Source organism: Sapajus apella, unplaced genomic scaffold, assembly GCF_009761245.1.
Source record: "Sapajus apella isolate SASKATOON/1434 unplaced genomic scaffold, GSC_monkey_1.0 scaffold27, whole genome shotgun sequence".
NCBI classification, from domain to species: domain Eukaryota; kingdom Metazoa; phylum Chordata; class Mammalia; order Primates; family Cebidae; genus Sapajus; species Sapajus apella.
The window spans coordinates 204,333-227,374 of NW_022436967.1; the positions used below are offsets into that span (position 1 = coordinate 204,333).

At 38.9% G+C, this 23,042-nt stretch overlaps 1 protein-coding gene and 1 non-coding gene across 14 annotated transcripts in view; one reads left to right on the plus strand and one right to left on the minus strand.

Annotated features, from left to right (window-relative positions):
- ELF2 (E74 like ETS transcription factor 2) overlaps nucleotides 1-12,874 on the plus strand; it is a 115,217-nt gene extending 102,343 nt beyond the window's left edge. For 9 of the 13 annotated variants that reach the window (XM_032292256.1, XM_032292257.1, XM_032292267.1 and 6 more), the window contains 4 exons: nucleotides 2,457-2,543; nucleotides 8,304-8,496; nucleotides 9,669-10,019; nucleotides 10,819-12,874. In XM_032292256.1, the coding sequence (XP_032148147.1) occupies nucleotides 2,457-2,543; nucleotides 8,304-8,496; nucleotides 9,669-10,019; nucleotides 10,819-11,443 (1,256 nt within the window). In that variant the 3' untranslated portion in view covers nucleotides 11,444-12,874. The remainder of the gene's footprint in view (nucleotides 1-2,456; nucleotides 2,544-8,303; nucleotides 8,497-9,668; nucleotides 10,020-10,818) is intronic. The other 4 variants (XM_032292258.1, XM_032292259.1, XM_032292263.1 and 1 more) reach the window with 1 other exon arrangement.
- Nucleotides 12,875-15,435: 2,561 nt separating this feature from the next.
- LOC116560942 lies at nucleotides 15,436-15,537 on the minus strand. Its single transcript, XR_004273221.1, has one exon. It is a non-coding gene; the product is annotated as a U6 spliceosomal RNA (small nuclear RNA).
- Between the last annotated feature and the right edge of the window lie 7,505 nt (nucleotides 15,538-23,042).

Below are 23,042 nucleotides of genomic sequence, written 5' to 3' on the forward strand. Positions count from 1 at the left end.
AACCCATTTTTCTACAGAAGAAATTTATCAAGGAACATAATTTTGGACGTGCTGCTTTATGAGAAAGTAAATTAAGCCTTTTTGCACTTACTTTTCTACTAAGCTGGGCTTTTGTGCTAGAATTTAGGAGATGCTGAAGGTGTTAGTTTTATTATTGTCTGATTCATACATATAAATATTATTTAGATTGAGTAATTAAGCTGTATTCTAACAGAGACCAGCGAACTTCTGTTCTAATTTTTGTTAAAACAGACTTCTGGATTAGAATTGCCAGAATTGGCCGGGCGTGGCGGCTCAAGCCTGTAATCCCAGCACTTTGGGAGGCCGAGGCGGGTGGATCACGAGGTCAAGAGATCGAGACCATCCTGGTCAACATGGTGAAACCCCGTCTCTACTAAAAAAATACAAAAAATTAGCTGGGCATGGTGGCACGTGCCTGTAATCCCAGCTACTCAGGAGGCTGAGGCAGGAGAATTGCCCGAACCCAGGAGGCGGAGGTTGCGGTGAGCCGAGATCGCGCCATTGCACTCCAGCCTGGGTAACAAAAGCGAAACTCTGTCCCCCTCCCCGCCCCCCAAAAAAAAAAAAAAAAGAATTAGCTGGGTGCAGTGGCTCGCATCTGTAATCTAGAACTTTGGAAGGCCGAGGTGGACAGATCGCTTGAGGTCAGGAGTTTGAGACCAGCCTGACCAACATGGAGAAACCCCATCTCTACTAAAAATACAAAATTAGACGGGCATGGTGGTACACGCCTGTAATCCCAGCTATACTCGGTAGGCTGAGGCAGGAGAATTGCTTGAACCCGGGAGGCGGAGGTTGCCGTGAGCCAAGATTGTGCCATTGCAATCCAGCCTCGGCAACAAGAGCGAAACTCTTAGTCTCAAAAAAAAAAAAAAAAAAAAAAAATTACCAGAATTAAATACTAAAATATATGCATTTTGAAATACAAATGTTAAGATGCTTTAATTAGCTCTTCATATAATTAATCTAACTAATGCTTCCAAATGAAGAATAGAGTGACATCAGAAATCTCAGATGTGGAACAATCACCAAATCAGTAATAGTATATTTGATCTTAAACTACGGCCAGGTGCCATGGCTCATGTCTGTAGTCCCAGCACTTTGGGAGGCCAAGGCAGGCAGATTGCCTGAGCTCAGGAGTTCAAGACCAGCCTGGGCAACATGGTAAAAACCCGTCTCTACAGAAAATAGAAAAGTTAGCCAGGCATGGTGGTGTATGCCTGTAGTCCCAGCTACTTGGGGGGCAGAGGCAGTAGCATTGTTTGAGCCCAGGAGGTGGAGACTGTAGTGAGCCGTGTTTGCGCCACTGTACTCCTCCAGTCTGGGTGACTTAAAACAAAAAACGTATAGGCCAGGCGCAGTGGCTCAGGCCTGTAATCCCAGCACTTTGAGAGGCCAAGGCGGGTGGATCATGAGGCCAAGAGATCGAGACCATCTGGCCAACATGGTGAAACCCCGTCTCTGCTAAAAATAATAAAAATTAGCTGGGCATGGTGGCATGTGCCTGTAGTCCCAGCTACTTGGGAGGCAGAGGCAGGAGAATTGCTTGAACCTGGGAGGTGGAGGTTGTGGGGAGCCAAGATCACAGTACTGCACTACTGACAGATAGAGACTCCATCTTTAAAAAAAAGGGGTGTGTGTGTGTATATGTGTGTGTGTATATTTGATCTTAAAATACAACATAAATACTCCCAATTTATTTCTTGAGGCTGCCTCTCACCTGCCAGTGTTCATCCATCTGTGCTGAGGATCCAATATAACTCATTGCAGGCTTAATCCTCTTTGGCGTAGAAAAGTACATAGCCCTTACTTTTTTTTCTATTCCTTGTGGATGCTGGTCTGTCTGAGGGAGACTTATGGCAAAAGTGAGGAGGAACAAAAGGGAAGGGCACAGACATTTATTAGACATATAAAATAACTACTTGGAAGTTTTTCACCCTTGTATCTGTGGAAGTGGGGAAATTGAAACACCTATGCTTAAATTCTGGTGAATTAACTTATACAGAGCAGTTGAGAGTGATATTTTTTACTTTTCCTCATTTGAGTTCAAAGGGCTTCACAGATTATCAGATCTTCTAAATAAGTTGCTAAAGCTGTTTCTAACAATCCCGTAGAACAGAAAAATAATTTCTTACTAGAATTTGTTTCTATTGCTACACTAACATAAAAGATTAGCAAATCAAGGCTCTGACCAATGTATATGGCAGTCAAGGCTCTGCCAATGTATATGACAGAGATTACTACTAACTGCTATAATCCAAAATACAAAAGTGTTTTAAATACTCCTTTTAGAAGCAGCTTTTCTTACACAGAGTATATTCATCTACAAATTAGTGTCCATTTAAATGAGTAATGTATAATCAGAAAGTCTGCTAATCGTGCCTCTCGTATTTTTCTTGTTTTCAACGTATGGTTTCAATATCTTATTTTTTCAGTTGGCCGTAAACCAAAGACCCAGCAATCACCAATTTCCAATGGGTCTCCTGAGTTAGGTATAAAGAAGAAACCGAGAGAAGGAAAAGGTAATTTGGGGAGGGTTGCTTTGGAAGTGAGATGATTTTTTTTTCAGTTAGGTGACATTTTTGCATTTGTAAGAAAATTATTTCTAGTACATGCACATATGAGAATGCTGTCATTGGTAATAGTTCTTAATAAGGGATGTATCAGCATCACATGGGGATCTTTTTCAAAATATCTGTGCCCAGTTCCTACCCCACAGAGATTCTGTAGCCATAATAGTATCATGGGGGATATAGGAACTTTTGGAAAAAGTCCTAAGGATGTCTGATAGATACCCTTCTTAAGAACCATTGACTCGGCCGGGCATGGTGGCTCACGCCTGTAATCCAAGCACTTTGGAGGCCAACGCGGGCGGATCACCCTCAGTTCAGGAGTTCAAGACCAGCCTGACCAACATGGTGAAACTCCATGTTTTTTTTTTTTTTTTTTTTTTAAAAAAAGAACCATTGACTTAGGGGATGTATGTATGTACAGTAGCGCTCATCCTCAGTTATAGCCACCTATGATTTAAAAGGGTTTGCAACTAAGCCTTGTTTCTAATAGATAATTTATTTCTTTATTATTTTTTTGAGACAGTCTTGCTCTGTCTGTTGCCCAGGCTGGTGTGTGGTGGTGTGATCATGGCTCACTGTAGCCTTGACTTCCTGGGCTTAAGCCATCTTCCCACCTCAGCCTTCTGAGTTGCTAGAACCACAGGCACATGCCACCACATCCGGCAATTTTTTTTTATTATTTAAATTTTTTGTAGAAATGAGGTGTCACTATGTCACTCAGGCAGGTCTGTAAACTCCTAAGCTCAAGTGATCCTTCTGCCTCCACCTCTGAAAGTGCTGGGACTACAGACATGAGCCACTGCACCCAGTCTGATACATAATTTCTTAATTGTTTAGAAACAATGCAAAAATTGAAGGCGAGCTAAATTTTCCAGTCAACAAATTTCAGTCATGTCAGTCACAATTCAGAACAAAACTATGTTTTTGCTTACTTATTTACTTGTTTTTATAGACAGAGCTGGAGTGCAGTGGTGTGACCGTAGCTCACTACAGCCTTGTACTATGTTGCTTATAGCCTGTCAAATAGCTGGGACTACATGTGCACACTACCGCATCCAGCTAGTTTTTTTTTTTAAGAGATGAGGTCTCATGCTTTGTTGCCCAGGCAGGTCTCAAACTCCTGGCTTCAAGAGATCTTCTCACCTCACACTCCCAAAGTGCTGAGATTACAAGCATGAGCCACTGTCCCTTGCCTATTTTTGCTTTAGAATTTGTATATCCTCATTAAAAATAAAAATAGCACCAAACCTCCCCCATTCTGAGCTTTCTTAATTTGTTGAGTAAGATGATTTCAAGTAACATTTCTTTTTAAAAGTATTCTTATTACTTTCTTGTTATCCTTTATTTTTATTTATTTATTTTTATTTTTTTCTTTTAGAAGAAAGATTGAGTTTTTTTAATTTTTTTAAATATTTTAAAATCTTTTGTAGAAACAGGTTGTCCCTGTTTTGCCCAGGCTGGTCCCAAACTCCTGGCCTCAAGCAATCCTCCCACCTTGGCCTCCCAAGGTGTTGGGATTATAGGCATGAGCCACTGCACCTGGCCTTTAATTTTCTTTTCACTCAGATTCTGACAGATAAAGTACCATTTCAGTAGTGGTTTTAGATGTGTTCTGTCTGTTAATCTGATCACCAAAAATTTATTACTTCCATGAGTAAGTGTTTTCAGACCAGTAGTCAATAGTTGGATCAATTTTGCATTAATATATTTAAATTTATTCTGTTCTTATCAGGTGGTTTGACTTAATAATTTTAAATAATTAAAACAAATTAAGTCTAGTTTTAAAAAAAATTATCTTCAGTAAGCCTACCAAGAAATTTGGTATTTAGTTAGACCCCAAAAAAAAAAAAAAAAAGTTACACTGAACACTTATTTAGGAACTGGTGACCCAATTTGGGAGAGGCTTAGGATACTTTTCTTATTTCCTTGTTTGTCTTGGCTGTTTTATACTTCTAACATCTTAGGTTTTTTACCTTTTAATTTATATTGAAGACTTTAAAAGTTAACATAGTAGCAGTAAACATTAGAAAACTAAACTGTAAATATATAGTTACTACTGTTGTCTTTTAAGTAATTCTTATCCTCAGTGGTATCTCTTATACTCAGATCTTGTGCTTAACACTGGAGAAAAACTTTGTGACCAATTTTTACCAATTAAAACCACACCTCATTACAATATCAGTCTTGTATTAAATTTGAGGCAATATGTTATAATGTAATATAATAATTAAAGGTATAACTGTCAAACCTGTATTCAAAATCCAGCCATTGTTTTTTCTTCTGCAAAATCGTGATAATAATATTTGTCATAGGCAAATTCCTTATTACCTGGTGAGGAAAGCTTCTCTTTCTGAATCCTCCTATTTTCTTTAAAACCAGATACAGAATTTTTAATTAAAAAATTTTTTTTTCTTTAGAGACAGGGTCTCACTGTGTCACCCAGGCTGGAATACAGTGACATGATCACAACTCACTGCAGCCTCAACCTTCCAGGCTAAAGTATTCTCCTGTTTCAGCCTTCTAAGTAGCTGGGACCTCAGGCACACACAACCATGCCTGGCCAATTTTTCAATTTTTTGTAGAGATGGGTCTCCCTATGTTGCCTAGACTTTTCTTGTATTCCTAGGCCCAAGTGATCCTCCATCCTTGGCCTCCTTCTTAGAATTGTTCATTTTAACTTGGGGATGAAAACATGGGTGCAGTGAGTATTTAAAGATAATCTGTTGATGAGTTGATAATGAGTTGATGAGTCTAATAATGAATTCAAAACATGGAAACACTTAGATATCTTATGTACAAGGCACTGTCTGTGTTATATAAAAATTTCTTCTAGAATAAGATCTTTGCTTACATTTACTACTACTACGTGAACAAAATAAAAATGCCCCAGCTACACATTTTGATGTAATTAAAGATTATACATGGTGTGTTTTAATAGTTTTTAGGTAGTGATACTGGTGTGATAAATAGGGTCCCAGAGATACAAATATAACATTGTGAAGTTGAAAGTCAGCTTTTTTAGGTTAGTAGATGCATAATGGGCTCAACTTTAGGTTAGGAGATGCATAATGGGCTCAACTCTGTGTTATTAATGAATTTACTGAATTTTCAGGGAAAGTCACAATTAAAGTGAACATGCCAGAAAAAAAGCGTCAGTATTTTGATTGAAGGTGTTGGGGTAGCTATAGCTTGTTTTGGAAGCTGCCCAACATAACCTGTATCTTAGATCTGGATTTAAGTATAGTAAATGAATAGTACATGGGATCCGACAGATGATCTCCCTTTTTGTTCTCAGGACTCTTTTCTGTTCTTTTTGTTTGAGATGGACTGTCACTCTGTTACCCAGGCTCATGTGCAGTGGCACGATCTCACTGCAACCTCCGCCTCCCAGGTTCAAGTGATTCTCCCGCCTCTGCCTCCCGAGTAGCTGGGATTACAGGCACCCACCATCATGCCTGGCTAATTTTTGTATTTTTGTAGAGATGTATTTTGTAGGCTGGTCATGAACTCCTGATCTCAGGTGATCTGGTTACTTCAGCCTTCCAAAGTGCTGGGATTACAGGTGTGAGCCACTGCGCCCGGCCTTCTGTTCTTCTGTCAATAAGAACCTTGGCATCTAGAGGTTATGAAGGGAATAAAGTAAAAGCAACCTGAAAAGCCTCTTCTTGTCATGACCACTGCCCACTACTCTTCCCTCCTTAATAAGGGGAAAAAGGTGTGATACTTTCTTCCTTTTGGGATTAAGTTTTTTATTTTACTTGCCCAGATTCCTTTTTGTTCTTTTATGCAAATCCTAGCCATCTTCCAAGACTTCATGATGTCCTACTAGCCCACTTTATTTTCACTCCTGGAATCCTACAGACATTATTTTCTATGATTATTTGGGATATAATTAATTATGCATTGCTTTGTAATAGACCTTACATTGTTTCAAATTGTTATTTATTTCTTGTATTGTTGTTTAACTTGTCATCCACTTTCTTTGCTCTTCTCAACTAAATTATAAATTCCTTGAGGCAGGAACCAGCTTTTAAATTCATCTCTATATCCTTAAGCATAGTATGTGATGAATAAGCATTTTATTCTGCAGAAATATTCTAATATTTCCTCATTTAAAAATTTTACTAGTAGTGTGATCCAGAGCTAATGTTACAGTTAACATTTGATGAATACTTGACTAGTTCTAAGGAATTACCATATTTTTCCATTTTACGACCTCATATTTTAAGAGTGATATACAATGTCTTAAAAACTTAAGTTATATATATTTAAGTATATGTAATGAAGTCCTTTGAATATATTACTTATCTTCAGTCTACTGGGTATAATCAGTAGGAAGTGATTAGAAATTTTTTAAAAAAATCTGTTTTTAGAGGCAGTAATGTTTTTTTGTTTTTTTTGTTTTTCTCCCTGAGATAGGGTGTCACTCTGTTGCTCAGGCTAGAATACAGTGGTGCGATCTCAGCTCACTGCAACCTCCGCATCTCGGGTTCAAGTGATTCTTGTGCTCAGCCTCCCAAGTAACTGGGATTACAGGTGCGCACCACCATGTCCAGCTAATTTTTGTATTTTTAGTAGAGAACAGGGTGTTACCATGTTGGCCAGGCTGGTCTCAAACTCCTGACCTCAGATGATCCGCCCGCCTAGGCCTCCAAAAGTGCTAGGATTACAGCTGTGAGCCACCACACCTGGCCAGCAGTAATGTTCTTTGATATCAAGTCTTTTTTTTTCCCAAGATGGGATTTCACCATGATGGCCAGGCTGGTCTTGAACTCTTGACCTCAGGTTATCCACCCACCTTGGCCTCCCAAAGTGCTAGGATTACGGGCGTGAGCCTTGATATCAAGTCTTAATTGATAAGAAAATGCTTAAGGGGTTGAGGGTGGTTTGTACTTACAGTACATATACCTCAGAGTTCATGCCTATAGATGAATCAAAGAAAAGTAAGTTTCTTAAAAAAAGATCCTAGGCCTGATGCCTAAAAGTTTTGCACATTTAATTGCATTTTGCAAGTACCTTTTGATGAATTTTTATCATGGAAATTAGGTTTATCATATGGTAAAGGTGTAAATAAATTATTTTTTTTTTCAGTTTAAATCTGTACAAACTAATAAATGTTATTATAAATTTTATTATATTTAATTCAGCTTAATTTTACCTAAACAATTTGCCTTTGCCTTTACTGAACTCAAAATCTAGGATAGGGTAATATGTAATAGTACAAAATCCAGAAACCTGTATTTTAGCATCATAACTGTAAGCATACATGGGGAATACCATTTTTAAAAAATAGAAACAGGCCAGACGTGGTGGATCATGCCTGTAATCCCAGCACTTTGGAAGTCAGATCACGAGATCAGGTGTTCGAGACCAGCCTGACTAACACAGTGAAACACCGTCTCTACTAAAAATACAGAAATTATCTGGGTGTGGTAGTAGGCAAGTGCCTGTAATCCCAGCTACTCAGAAGGCTGAGGAAGGAGAAGTGCTTGAATCCAGAAGGCGGAAGTTGCAGTGAGCCAATATCGTGCCACTGCACTCTAGCCTGGGCAACAGAGCAAGACTTTGTCTCAAAAAAAAAAAAAAAAAAAAAGGTGGAAACAAATATATTCAGCATTTTTATGTTACAATGAATGACACTTTATTTACTTTTAATTATGTATTTAATTATGTTAATGAATTTTTAAATCAATGTCTTTGTTTTTAAAGGAAACACAACCTATTTGTGGGAGTTTCTTTTAGATCTACTTCAAGATAAGAATACTTGTCCCCGGTATATTAAATGGACTCAGAGAGAAAAAGGCATATTCAAGCTGGTGGATTCGAAGGCTGTCTCTAAGCTTTGGGGAAAGCATAAGAACAAACCCGACATGAACTATGAAACCATGGGACGAGCTTTGAGGTAAAAACGCAAATGAGCTAGTATTCAAACAAAATGTACCTATTAGCTGTTTAAAGAGAAGCTCAAAATCCTTTACAACTTTTAACCTTGGGGGATATTCTAGAGGAACTTCATAGATTTGGAAGTAGGTGGGGAGAGAGGAGTTTGGTCTAGATGCTTATAATTTTAACATCATTGGAAGATTCATTTTTGCAGGAAATGTGCTTTTGCTCTTAGGACTATTTCTTAATAGAAATTGTGAAATTGTAGGCTTAAAAAAAAACATTAAACCTCAACAAGTTGCAGTTCCTAAAGTTAATTTGTTTTTTAGCTTTTAGGAGTTTGTTATAAATGGATTTATCTTGATCCGAAAATTTATCTTACGTTTTATCAGTTTGGCTGGGCATGGTGGCTCACAGCTGTAATCCCAGAACTTTGGGAGGCTGCCAAGGGTAGATCACTTGAGGTCAGGAGTTTGAGACCAGCCTAGCCAACATGGTGAAACCCTGTCTCTACTAAAAATACAAAAATTAGCCTGGCATGGTGGTTCTCACCTGTAATCCCAGCTACTTGGGAGGCTGAGGTGAGAGAACTGTTTGAACCTAGGAAGCAGAGGTTGCAGTAAGCTAAGATTGTGCCATTGCACTCCAGCCTGGGCGACAGAGACTCCCCCCACCCCCCAAAAAAATGATCAGTTTGAGAAACCCACAAAATTCTTTCATTGTCAAGTATATGGCTTCTTCTAATTAAGGATGTTTTTAAGTGAACACATGGCTTATGTGACAATATTTGCCTATCTCTACTAAGTAAGTGTGGCTTAGGTAATTTTTCCAGTAACATCAGTTTGTTTTTATAACCTATGTAAATCAGAAAAGAATTTACACCGGTATCAGTATAGTAAAATATTCTATGGTAAGGTAAATTATTTCCTTTAAGAAAAAGAATGAACTTTCAGCTACTTTATAGATCTTAAGTTTGTGGGACCTTGACACCGGGTTCTAACTTCATTCCTACTCTAAATTGGTAACCTTTTGAGCAGTCCAGGCAGTAAGAGCTTCTTTTTTTCCTCATCTGTTATTAGGGATAAGGGAGTGTTTCTGTTAGTTATCTACTGTACATGGTCTTTTTGTTGGGGGTGGAGTGGGGTGGAGAAGTAATATACTTGATTCATTTAGTACATTTTCACCTTACAGATACTACTACCAAAGGGGAATTCTTGCAAAGGTTGAAGGACAGAGGCTTGTGTATCAGTTCAAGGATATGCCCAAAAACATAGTGGTCATAGATGATGACAAAAGTGAAACCTGTAATGAAGATTTAGCAGGAGCTACTGATGAAAAATCATTAGAACGAGTGTCACTGTCTGCAGAAAGTCTCCTGAAAGCAGCATCCTCTGTTCGTGGTGGAAAAAATTCATCCTCTATAAACTGCTCCAGAGCAGAGAAGGGTGTAGCCAGAGTTGTGAATATCACTTCCTCTGGTCATGATGCTTCATCTAGGTCTCCTACTACCACTGCATCTGTATCAGCAACAGCAGCTCCAAGGTAAGTGAGGCAAACCATTAGTTGTAATGTATTTACTTTTTTTGTTGTTTGTTTTTGAGACAGAGTCTTGCTCTGTCACCCAGGCTGGAGTGCAATGACTTTTTAAATAGTCTCCTTGGTGAAAATAAAATGTCCCTTTGCTTAATATTAGTGTTCTAAGAACCCATGTTGTCAAGACTTTGAAAAGTGCTTGATATTTTTATTTTTTTCGTTGTTGTTAAAGTAGACGTCTAGCGGGGTGCATTGGCTCATACCTATAATCTTAGCACTTTGGGAGGCCACGGCAAGAGAATTGCTTGAGGACAGGAGGTCAACACAAGCTTTGACAATATAGTGAGACCTCCTCTCTACTAAAAATAAAAAATTGCTGAGCATGGTGGGACACACCTATAGTCCTAACTACTCAGGAAACTAAAGCAAGAGAATCACTTGAACTTAGGAGTTGGAGGTGGTAGTGAGTTAAGATAGCACACTGCACTCCAGCCTAGGTGACAGACTGAGACCCTATCTCAAAACAAAACAAAACAAAACAAAACAAAACAAAAAAAACAAAGCAGCAGATGTCTTAATAACCCGAATTGGTTTTTATGGTTTTATAGATGGGGCTTAATGTAGGCTTTAGTTTTGAAAATATAATATATTTTCATGGTATTTCATATTCTAAACAGGGATTGCCAGTATCTCCAAAAAATTTGGGAGCACTAGTTTTATACATTTTGGATTTGCATTCATCTTTTACTCAGGAGACCTATTTTCTCATTTGGCAATAATCAGCTTTTTTTTTTTCCTAATGTACTAGGACAGTTCGTGTGGCAATGCAAGTACCTGTTGTAATGACATCATTGGGTCAGAAAATTTCAACTGTGGCAGTTCAGTCAGTTAATGCGGGTGCACCATTAATAACCAGCACTAGTCCAACAACAGCAACCTCTCCAAAGGTAGTCATTCAGACAATCCCTACTGTGATGCCAGCTTCTACTGAAAATGGAGACAAAATCACCATGCAGCCTGCCAAAATTATTACCATCCCAGCTACACAGCTCGCACAGTGTCAACTGCAGACGAAGTCAAATCTGACTGGATCAGGAAGCATTAACATTGTTGGAACCCCATTGGCTGTGAGAGCACTTACCCCTGTTTCAATAGCCCATGGTACACCTGTAATGAGACTATCAATGCCTACTCAGCAGGCATCTGGCCAGACTCCTTCTCGAGTTATCAGTGCAGTCATAAAGGGGCCAGAGGTTAAATCAGAAGCAGTGGCAAAAAAGCAAGAACACGATGTGAAAACTTTGCAGTTGGTGGAAGAAAAACCGGCAGATGGAAATAAGACAGTGACCCACGTAGTGGTTGTCAGTGCGCCTTCAGCTATTGCCCTTCCTGTAACTATGAAAACAGAAGGACTAGTGACATGTGAGAAATAAAATCGCAGCTCCACCTTGGACTTCAGGCTGTTAGTGGCAGTACTGATGTAAACATTTGCAAGGGAAGTCACCAAGAAAAGTCAAAGAAGACTTTAAAACATTTTTAATGCATATACGAAAACAATCAAACTTACTGGAAATAAATTACCTATCCCATGTTTCAGTGGGAAGTGAACTACATATTGAGATGCTGACAGAAAACTGCCTCTTACAGTAGGAAACAACTGAACCCGTCAATAAGAAAGGATTGAAAGGGACCAACCAACTCACTACGATATCAAGTTACACTAAGACTTGGAACACTAACATTCTGTAAGAGGTTATATAGTTTTCGGTGGGGAGGGTTGGGATGGGTGATCTCATTGTTACATATAGCAATTTTTGATGCATTTCATATGCATACCAGCAATTATTACTGTGTTCGCACAGTTCTCACTTAACTGGTGCTACGTGAAGACTCTGCTAATATAGGTATTTTAGAATGTGAATTGAAGAATGGATCCAAAAACTTCAGAAAGAGGATAGCAAAAAAAGATCTAGTGCGATTTTTTATAAATATATATATATATATATATATATACACACACATATATATATATCATATAGCTTAAGCTGATTTAAAACAAAGGCCTTAGACTAATTTTTTGGTTTTCTTTCTTGAAATAAGCTAATGGCTTGTTTGTGTAAAGCTTTTTTATTAAAAGAAAAATTTTAAAAATCTTGTACCTAGCACAGTATTGTTATAGAATTTACATGTAACATTTTATATGGTAGTTTAAGTCTGTCAGTTTCTTAATTGTGGACAAATTAACAGTTGGCTCTGGCCTTTTGCTATAACATGCCTGTGTCACTTGCTTAGCCCTGGCATTTGTGCAGACATCATTTTCAGTTCTGCTGTCACTTGGAAGTTCAGGCTCAGCATGAATTTTTGTCAGGTAGCTGTAATACCTGGAGTTTTCTTTCTTTCTTTTTCTTTTTTCTTTTTTTTTTTTTTTCAGTTGAAGTTTATGAGGGAAAGTACCAGTGTTCAGATTTGAACTATAATAGTTTGTATATTCAACATTTGAAGTATATTCTATTTTGTTGTACTCTTGTTTCAAAGTGTATTCAAGTAGGTTTTCTGAAATATAGAAATGAAATTTATCTTCTGTTTTGGTTTCTGTTGATATTTTTAGCAATATTTAAAAGCCAGCATAGAAGTGTTTTAGTTAAGAAGTGATAAAACATCCCTATTTCTCCTTCCCAATTACTGCATGCAGAAATTCTACTTCTGTTTTGTTCCATTATATTAATATTTGGCAAATAACTGGATGTTGCCAGTTTCTTTCTAATTATAATGATGAACTATAATGTTCTGCTTAACATAATGAATTTCATATTTTAGTTGGCTGCACTTAAAGAATTTATATTTGTAAAACACTTCAAATCAGACCTTTTGTGGGTAAAAAGAACAGTTACTCTTCTAGCCCTTTTACACATTAGGAAATTAAGGTTATCTGAAGGATTACATGAACTATGTAATTTCACTACTATCACTCCAAATCTTTTTTTTTTTTTTTTTTTTGAGACGGAGTTTCACTCATGTTACCCAGGCTGGAGTGCAATGGCGCGATCTCGGCTCACCGCAACCTCCGCCTCCTGGGTTCAGGCAATTCTCCTGCCTCAGCCTCCTGAGTAGCTGGGATTACAGGCACGCGCCACCATGCCCAGCTAACTTTTTGTATTTTTAGTAGAGACGGGGTTTCACCATGTTGACCAGGATGGTCTCGATCTCTTGACCTCGTGATCCACCCGCCTCGGCCTCCCAAAGTGCTGGGATTACAGGCTTGAGCCACCGCGCCCGGCCCACTCCATATCTTAATGCTCTTTCTACAACAAAGAAAAGTTGTCTATTTTTACATCTTTTAGAAATTTAGATGAACTCACACTTAACATTTTTTGTCCTTTATGCATTTGATCACATACTATTTAGGTCAGAGATTGTTTATAACAATTCCCTTTGTAATATTTTAAACTTTTCCATAACTATGTTGGTGATACTTTTAAACAAAAGCTGAAAGAAAAACTCACTTGATTCCTTGCCCATTTGGGAGTTACTCTCAAATTCGACTTCCATTTAAAACATTTCCAAAATATTTCAGGTTTGAAAATTCATATTATGTGCTTTGGCACTTAATTGTATTATCTTGTTTATTGCACTGTGACTTCATTTGTTTAGTCATGTCTTCCATAATACTCATTTTGAGCAATGATTATGCCATACCTACCCCTCTTTCCAAGTGCTGAACATATTAGACACTTGGGTCAGACATTTATTGATTTTGGGAACATTTGCTGAGAATCTAAGTCACCTTGCTTAAAGACTGTCTTTCTATGCTGGATTCTTAATTGGTTCTAACAGGGCTAAACCAGGACTACCTAGCTTACCCCTGCCACTCTACTGGAAGTTTTTGTGTTTCTTTAAGAATAAAATACATCTAAAGTCTAGACTTGGGGCCGGGTGTAGTGGCTCATGCCTGTAATCCCAGCACTTTGGGAGGTGGTTGGATCGCTTGAGGCCAGGAGTTCGAGACCAGCCTGGCCAACATGGTGAAAACCTGTCTCTACTAAAAATACAAAAATTAGCCAGGAGTGGTGGTGCATGTATGTAATCCCAGCTCCTCAAGAGGCTGAAGCACAAGACTCTCTTGAACCCAGGAGGTGGAGGTTGCAGTGAGCCAAGATGATGATGCCACCGCACTACAGCCTGGGTGACAGCGAGATTCTGTCTCAAAAAAAAAAAAGTCTAGACTTGGAAATATACATGTTAACAGTATATACTGATCAGAATGTTGCAGATTGAAATTATCAGTCATACAACTCGCTCTGATCCTGCCTGCCTGGGCTTTTAATCTCAGCCCTTCTAAATTATAAATCAAGATAATTTATTGCTTTTTCGTGTCCAGTGTATTAGAGGGAAAAAAGCCCCACATAACCATGGATTGATGCCTCTACATTTTCCAGCCTCACCAGATCTTTGAATTATGATCAGTAGTCTCATCAATTTATTCTTTAGGCCACTTTCCAGCAATAATTCCAGCCTTCACCACCCTTCTCACCAAAAAAACAGTATACCTCTATGGAGAGAACATGGTCATGAGCTGTGAATTCCCTCCGTTCCTGGACCCCTTGCTACAGAGGATTTACTTACTCTAGCCTCCATCCTTACCACCTGTCTCAGGAAGGAGCTGCCCTTCCTCCTGTTCTCAGCATTTCCCTTTCACACATACTTGGTTTCCTTGTTCCAACAATTAATAGCCTCATTCTGTCTCTCTCTCTCTCTCTCTCTCTTTTTTTTTTTTTTTTTTGAGACTGAGTCTTGCTCTGTTTCCAGGCTGGAGTGCAGTGGTGTAATCTCGGCTCACTGCAACCTCCGCCTCCCGGGTTCAAAAGATTCTCTTTTCTCAGCCTCCCAAGTAGCTGGGACTACAGGCGTGCGCCATCATGCCCAGCTAATTTTTGTATTTTTCTATTTAGGTTTCACCATGTTGGCCAAGATGGTCTCAATCTCCTGACCTCGTGATCCACCAGCCTCGGCCTCCCAAAATGTTGGACCAGCCTGTCTCTTCTTTTTCTTTAAATAGCCTGCAGTCTGAATTCTTGCTTAGAAACAGTTTTCCGTGAGATCTCCAATAACCCAATTGTCAAATCAGACAGACACTTTGGTTCACTTGATCTCATGCCTACTTTTCAAAACTCATTTGGTTTCCCATGTTTACTTCCCAACTTGTTTTTTCTTAATCTGCTTTCTGCCTATGGGGTTCTTTTCCTCATAGAATTGTTTTAATGATTAAATGAGTTAATAAGGATTTGGAACTAGTGTCTGGCACATAGAAAACACCCATTAGATATTTAATTACTATTATGATTTCACTAACATAATTGTTAGATATGTCATCCATGGCTATGGTTTTTACTACCAATATATTGTTACAGCATAGACTTTTATTGTCTTTTTTTTTTAATGCTTCATGAAATTGCGTGTCATCCTTGCACAGGGGCTGTGCTAATCTGAATTGTTCCAGTATTAGGATATGTGCTGCTGGAGCAGGCACTACTAAATCTTAGATGGGTTTATTAATTGCCAGCAACCCATTACTCGTGCTAGAGGCAACCTGGGGTGATCATAGATACTTTATATCCTCTAATCTAACCAAATTTCTACTCAAGGTACCTTCTAAATATCTTCTTTTCCATCCTCCCTATCCATCTTTGTCTCACCAAGCCTTCATCTAATCCATTCTCCATGCTACCAGTTGAGAACTTTCTAAATGGGGCTTTCATCACTCACACCTTTGTGATTGCTTCAGATTCTTCAATGGCATCTCTTGCTAAAAAGATACGCCTAAGCATAGCAATTAAAGGCCTTTGATCTGGGCTCTGCCTATCTCCCCAAACCTCATTCTCTTGCTACTCCTCTTTTAGACTTAGCTGGGCTGTGGACATACTATAATATTTTTTTCCAAATATTCTAGACATTCATACCTGAGCCATCCATTGATGGCTTCTTTCTGGACAACTTGTTCCTCTTTCACTACATTGGAGTTCAGTTTTATTTACTGAGATACAAGGTGACAGACTCAAAAGTGTCTGAAATAAGTATGGAAACCATTTAGGTTGGGGAGTGATCTACTGTTGAGTAAGCTCTGAATATAGAGGCTAGAAAGAAGAAAGTAAAAACGGGGTGAGGAAGAAGAAAATCAGCAGTGGAAGTCAAGGACTATTGATAGAGAATAAACAGGACAGATAAGGTAACATTTCAAGATATGGTGGCAACTGTCAAGTGCAGCAGGAAAGGCAAAGCAAATCAGGTGAAAGATAAAGCCACTGAGATTACACTGACAATGAGAGGGCAGTTTCAGTGAGGGGTGGTGGTGAAGCCAGAATGTAAGGGATGGGCACCTGGTACATTACTTAGTGGCCTGTGTGACACCGCATACACTCAGGAGTGTACATTTCTGATCACATGAACAAGTCATGTCTAATTACTAATTAGACAAACCAAAGACTGGGTGAGCCATTGCACCCAGCCTGCATTGTCATATCTTAACTTTGAGAGACTTGTCTATTTCAGGTAAGTGATGCTATCACTGCCCAAAAAAGGAAAAATACTAGTCTATATAATCTGCAAATTATTTCTGAGTTATAGGCATTAATTCACTTGAATGCAAACTTTGCCTCACGTTAGAAATAGCATAATCCTGTGTCCTAGCTCCTACTCCATACCAATTAAGTTAGTGTTTGGGAGAGGGAGCCACGCATCTTTATTTTTAAAATATCTATAGGTGATTTCATTGTGCAGCATTTTAGAACCACTGCCTTGTAGTTACAATAAGAAATGCTTTAATGTTTAGGGTTCTGTGTTCCAACCCAAGTGTTCCAAAAATGGAAAAAGGTAGTTTGGGATATATTATTACAAATGGCTTTTTAAAAACCTACATACTATATATTTTACCGATTTTAAAGCCTTTTTCTTATATTTAACATCTCTAATTAGGATGACTCTATAGACTCTTATGAAACAGTACACCAAGTTAATGTGCCTTGTCTCTTCAAAGAAATTACTCTGGAAAGCTATGTGCTAATTCCAATAATGTTACCATTATTTTAGTCTTGAACCCAAAGCATTGTTCAGAATACTTTTAAGTGGTTTCTTAGAGCAGAATCTAAATTTTAAATATATTTAATGGAGACAAATTTCCTGTTGAAGATTTTAGTTTTAAAAAGGGCTGCATCATTTGAAGTTAATGTGATGTGAATCAAGCTAGGTAATGTCATATTTGTCTCAAAAGGAGATGTGGCTATGAGGATGACACAAGTTTTCTTAAGAGCTTCTTATATGGAAGCGTTCCAAAAAGCGTCAGAAATTTCTTTGGGTAGTAGCAGCAGTAACTCAGAGTTTAAAAATTAAAATCAGAATTTTAAGAAACCTTAGAGATTATTCCTTTATTGCAAATGAAGTTTCAGGAAAACTTGACTCATCAGTTGGTTGAGCTAGTCAGTGGCAGACCTGCAAAGAACTCATCTTCTGACTCCCAGTTGAGTTTTAGCCTGAACCCCCACTCACTCCCATTCAAAAACAGTGGTGGTGAGGGCTGCAGGGAGGGAAACAAGGTTAGCTTCTGAATAAGTGTGTTCTAACATAATAATCCTTACTTTCTCACAAACTGAATTTTAAAATATTGCAGAATTTTGCTGGGTGTTCTCTGCAGGAATACAAGTCTGTGAAAACCAGAATCAGATGTCAGACATGTTCATTATGTCCAGTCTTCCACCATCTTCCTTCCTTTTTTTTTTTTTGGAGACAGCCTTGCTCTTTCACCCAGGCTGGAGTGCAGTGGCGCAATCTCAGCTCACTGCAACCTCTGTCTCCCAAGTTCAAGCAATTCTCCTATCTCATCCACCCGAGTAGCTGGGATTACGGTGCCTGCTGTCATGCCCGGCTAATTTTTATATTTTTAGTAGAGGCAGGGTTTCACCATGTTGCCAGACTGGTCTCGAACTCCTGACCTCAGGTGATCCACCCACCTCTGCCTCCCAAAGTGCTGGGATTACAGGTGTGAGCCACCACGCCTGACCAATTTCCACTTGTATGCAAGTTTCCATTCTTGTATGCAAGCTGCCTGAACCTGTTTAATGTGGCAAGATATTTAATCAGTATCCTGCTTTACTGCTAGAAGAGTTTCAGATAGTTTACATATAAGAATAAATGAGGGCCGGGCGCGGTGGCTCACGCCTGTAATCCCAGCACTTTGGGAGGCCGAGGCGGGTGGATCATGAGGTCGAGAGATCAAGACCATCCTGGTCAGCATGGTGAAACCCCGTCTCTACTAAAAATACAAAAAAATCAGCTGGGCATGGTGGCGCGTGCCCGTAATCCTAGCTACTCAGGAGGCTGAGACAGGAGAATTGCCTGAACCCAGGAGGTGGAGGTTGCGGTGAGCCAAGATCGCGCCATTGCACTCCAGCCTGGGTAATAAGAGTGAAACTCCGTCTCAAAAAAAAAAAAAAAAAAAGAATAAATGAAAGTCAACAAAAATAGGTAAAAGAAATTTCAGCAAAGAAAAAAGGATAGCAAAAGAAAACTAACACACAGAATATATGCTGTAAAGTATTAGTTATTAAAATTCAGCCATATTCTGGCTTTGAATATATTGGCGACCAAAAAAGTTAACCGCTTGAGATTCATAGTCCGAGTTTATCAGATGCTTAGGAGCCGCAAAGCTTTGCCTAGCATTCTGTCAAGAGGTTATTGCTGTCTGTGTGAGTAATCTTACATGAATGTCTTCCCAGAATTGAGTTTTCCAAAGAAATACGGGAGCAAGGGGCTAGAGTTGTGGGTATTCTGTTTTTATCATTCAAAGGCAGATCTCTCTACTTTACAAATCAAAGTACCACTGATGACAACCTCTTGAAATTGAACTAAGCACTAGCCCACAACCTCACATCTGCCTAGAGGAACAACTGGGGAGAAAAGACCAACCAACCAATCTTTTGCCATTCAGTCCGCCCCTCTACCTATTTTGGGCTTAAATTTCTATAAACACTATTAGTTCTGCCCTTTCAAATGGAAGGGTTATTCACTTTGGCTGAAAAAATTAGGAGTGCGCTAATAAATACAGGGCCCTTCCCTGTTTTGAAACTTAGCCATTATTATTCTGTGACTTACAATATGTATTTTAAAATTTATAATACTATTTTACAGATATCTCACAAATCTATGAGGTTGAGAGGGCAGATATAATAATATATGGATGAGAAAACAGGCTCTAGAGATGAGTGACTTGTTCAGGGTAACACTGGTCACACAGCTAAGTCTCTTCACTTACAGTCTGCGTCCTTTGACATGGTTTTTTTCCCCTCTTTATTTTACATGCCCTAGTTCCAGGCCTTTACCATTCTGATGTTTGACCATGGCCCACAAATCTCTTGCTAATATCTATTCACGCTAGATAAAAAGTCTGCCTGTCTTTTACTTTTATACGTGCTATTTTAAAGAAAGAGTTGATTAGAGCTCCTTATGCATGCACATTCATTTCTTGGATGCTTTTCCTTTTTTAAAACTGAAATCAGTTGTGATCATGTTTTAATCTCTTTTTAGAATTTAATTTTTGGGAATCTTTCCTCAAGTCTAAAACACATGAAAAATAATGCATATACATGTAATTATATGCAACATTCCCTTCATTATAAATCTTGGCTATTTTTAAAAATGGTTTGAATACTGAATATTTGCATCAATTTTTTCCTTTAGTTTGAAATGCCAGAGTAGCTGTTCTTATTGCTTCTTTTAAAAACTACGATTGAAGTGTGCAAACAGTATCAAATGTTTTACTTTGGGCAAAACTAGACTTTACTGTACCAGAATACTGGATTTCCAGGCCAGGCGTGGTAGCTCATGCCTGTAATACTAGCACTTTGAGAGGCCGAGGCAGGTGCATCACTTGAGATCAGGAGTTGGAGACCAGCCTGGCCGATGTGGTAAAACCCTGTCTTTACTAAAAATACAAAAATTAGCTAGGTATAGTGATGGGCACCTATAATCTCAGGTACTAGGGAGGCTGAGGCAGGAGAATCACTTGAACCCGGGAGGCGGAGGTGGCAGTGAGCCAGGATCACACCGCTGCACTCCAGCCTGGGGAACAGAGTGAGACTCTATCACAAAAGAAAAAAAAAAACACTGAAAACCCAGTATATTCCACTATTCAGCCACCATATCTTGCTTGTAGTCTAATACTGTATGTAAGATACTGTATGTGTATTTGGCTTACATATTTGACCTTTAGACCACGTTTTAACAAATCTCTTGCTACATCTGCAATGTCCATTCTCCCCATTTGTATTCACTCAAAGCCAAAGAAACAGTGGTGGGGAAGACGCAAGCACTTGGGAGTCAAGTCAGACCTGAGTTTGAATCCTGACTCAGCTATTTATTAATTAGCTATCACCTGTCTATAGTTTTAAGATCATATGTAAAGCTCTTAGAGCCAAAGGAACTCAAATGTTAATTTCATCATATGTATACACCATAATGCCTTATTTAAATAAATGACCCAGTCAGGCATTATTACCACCATGTACTACGGTATCTACTGAAATATGGCATGAAGGAAACAAAAACTCATGCCACCTCTACTTTCTCTTCTAATTTGCAGTTTACCTTCTAAGACTCTTAATGACAAAAATAGTATATGGGAATATAGAAAAATAAAAACCAGAACAAAATAGTATATAGGATATAACAGGAAAAGCAGAATGAAAAGGTACATATGGATGGAATAAGAGATCTATGCATGGGGCTGGGTGCAATGGCTCATGCCTGTAATCCCAGCACTTTGGGTGGCTGAGGTGGGCAGATCACAAGCAAGAGATCGAGACCATCTTGGCCAAGACGATGAGACCTTGTCTCTACTAAAAATACAAAAATTAGCTGGGCATGGTGCGTGCACCTATAGTCCCAGCTACTTGGGAGGCAGGAGAATCACTTGAGCCCAGGAGGCAGAGGTTACAGTGAGACAAGGTCATGCCACTGCACTCCAGCCTGGTGACAGAGCAAGACTCTGTCTCAAAAAAAAAAATCTATGCATGGAACATGCAACTTAGGGTGGGGCACAGTGGCTCATGCCTCTAATCCCAACACTGTGGAAGGTGGAGGTAGGGGGATCATTTGAGCCCAGGAATTTGAGACCAGCCTGGGCAACATGGTAAAACCGTCTCTACAAAAAATAAAAAATTTTAGCTGAGCATGGTGTCGTGTGCCTGTGTCCAAGCTGCTCAGAAGGCTGAGGTGGGAGGATCCCTGGTAGAGACTACAGTGAGCCATGATCATACCATTGCACTGCAGCCTGGGCGACAGCAACACCCTGTATCAAAAAAGAAAAAAAAAAAAAAAAAAAGAATCTGATAAGATTTATATACTACAAAAAAAATATTCCTACATAGAAGGCTCACATATGACTTAAAAAAAATTTCTTTCCAGTTCCTGGTAACTCACAGAACATAATTACTTTAGGCAAATGCTAAAGCATCAATGAAGTAAGAATTCAATCTCCTGCAGTGGTAACTAGAAAGGATAACTGAGTTTCATCGTGGATTTTTTCCAGTCCTCTTAACTCATAGTCACATATCAATCGGATGTTGTTTCCAAAACCCTTTTTGTCCAGTGGCATGCCCACGCACCCATATGCCCACCTTCAACTCATATCCTGTTAATTTTGTTGGCAGACAACACTTGAAATTCAAACATTATTTTGGCTTTCATTCCCATCCAGATTTATTAAGGCTGCCATGGGTTCTGGCTGAGGTATTTTGGGGTAGGTAAACAAAATAAGATACCTGTATTAATCAGTATTGTTCTCAACAACATGACTAGCAATAATTAGTCATCCTAAAATCTGAACCAATTCTACATGTCTGATAGATTTCTCTTGGTTGTCATTCTTTCCAGTGGCCCCAAAATCGTGTGCATACAATGTTACTTCTGAAAACATTTGTTTTAAAAGTGGTTCTAGTACAGAATGAGTGATCCATTTCAGTAGACGCTGGTGCAGCTACCACATAGGTACAGGTGCCATCAACTTGCAGCTACAGGTCTTTGCCCACTTTTACAGTGAAGGTTCTGTGCGTGAATGGATAATGTGGGTCATTATGATAAAACAGTATTAAAGGAAAAAATCTACTTCTAGATCCTTTTTGGACTACAAAGACAAGATATTAAAACCACTAGCTTGAAAAGACCATTTATTAATCTTATATATTTACAACTCATGGATTAAAATATCTATTACCAATAAGTTATTTTGTTTGCAGTGTTTCTTTTTTTTTTTTTTTAAACAGTTTCACTCTTGTTGCCCAGGCTGGAGTGCAATGGTGCCGTCTCAGCTCACTGCAGCCTCCACCTCCAGGTTCAAGCGATTCTCCTGCCTCAGCCTCCCAAGTAGCTGGGATTATAGGCATCTGCCACCATGCCCAGTTTATTTTTGTATTTTTAGTAGAGACAGGGTTTCACCATCTTGGCCAGGCTGGTTTCGAACTCCTGACCACAGGTGATCTGCCGCATTGGCCTCCCAAAGTGCTGGAATTATAGGTGTGAGCCACTGCACCCAATCCAGGTTCTAACTTTTTACATTCTTTGTTCTAGATATTTTGAATCACAGCATCTGGCTATCTTAGGAAATTTCAATGACAGCCCATTAACAGGCTTTCTAGAAAGTTCCTTATCTCTGAAAAGAAGGTCCTACTGACTCTCAATCTCTTTCTTGACCTCGTGATCCACCCACCTTGGCTTCCCAAAGTGCTGGGATTACAGGCGTTAGCCAAAGCGCCCAGTGGTCCTACTGACTCTCTTGGCCACTGCCACATACAGCTTCTAAATAACCTATTGTGAACAGCACATTCATTCCAATACAAATAATGACATCGAGTGACCAATATGAAATATATACCAATATTATCCAATGGCAAAGTTTAACTATATAACAGCAATGCAGTAATGAACACTAGTTGATTAAATAATTGAAAATCAATTAGAATCTCAAGAAACACACTAAGGAGGAACATA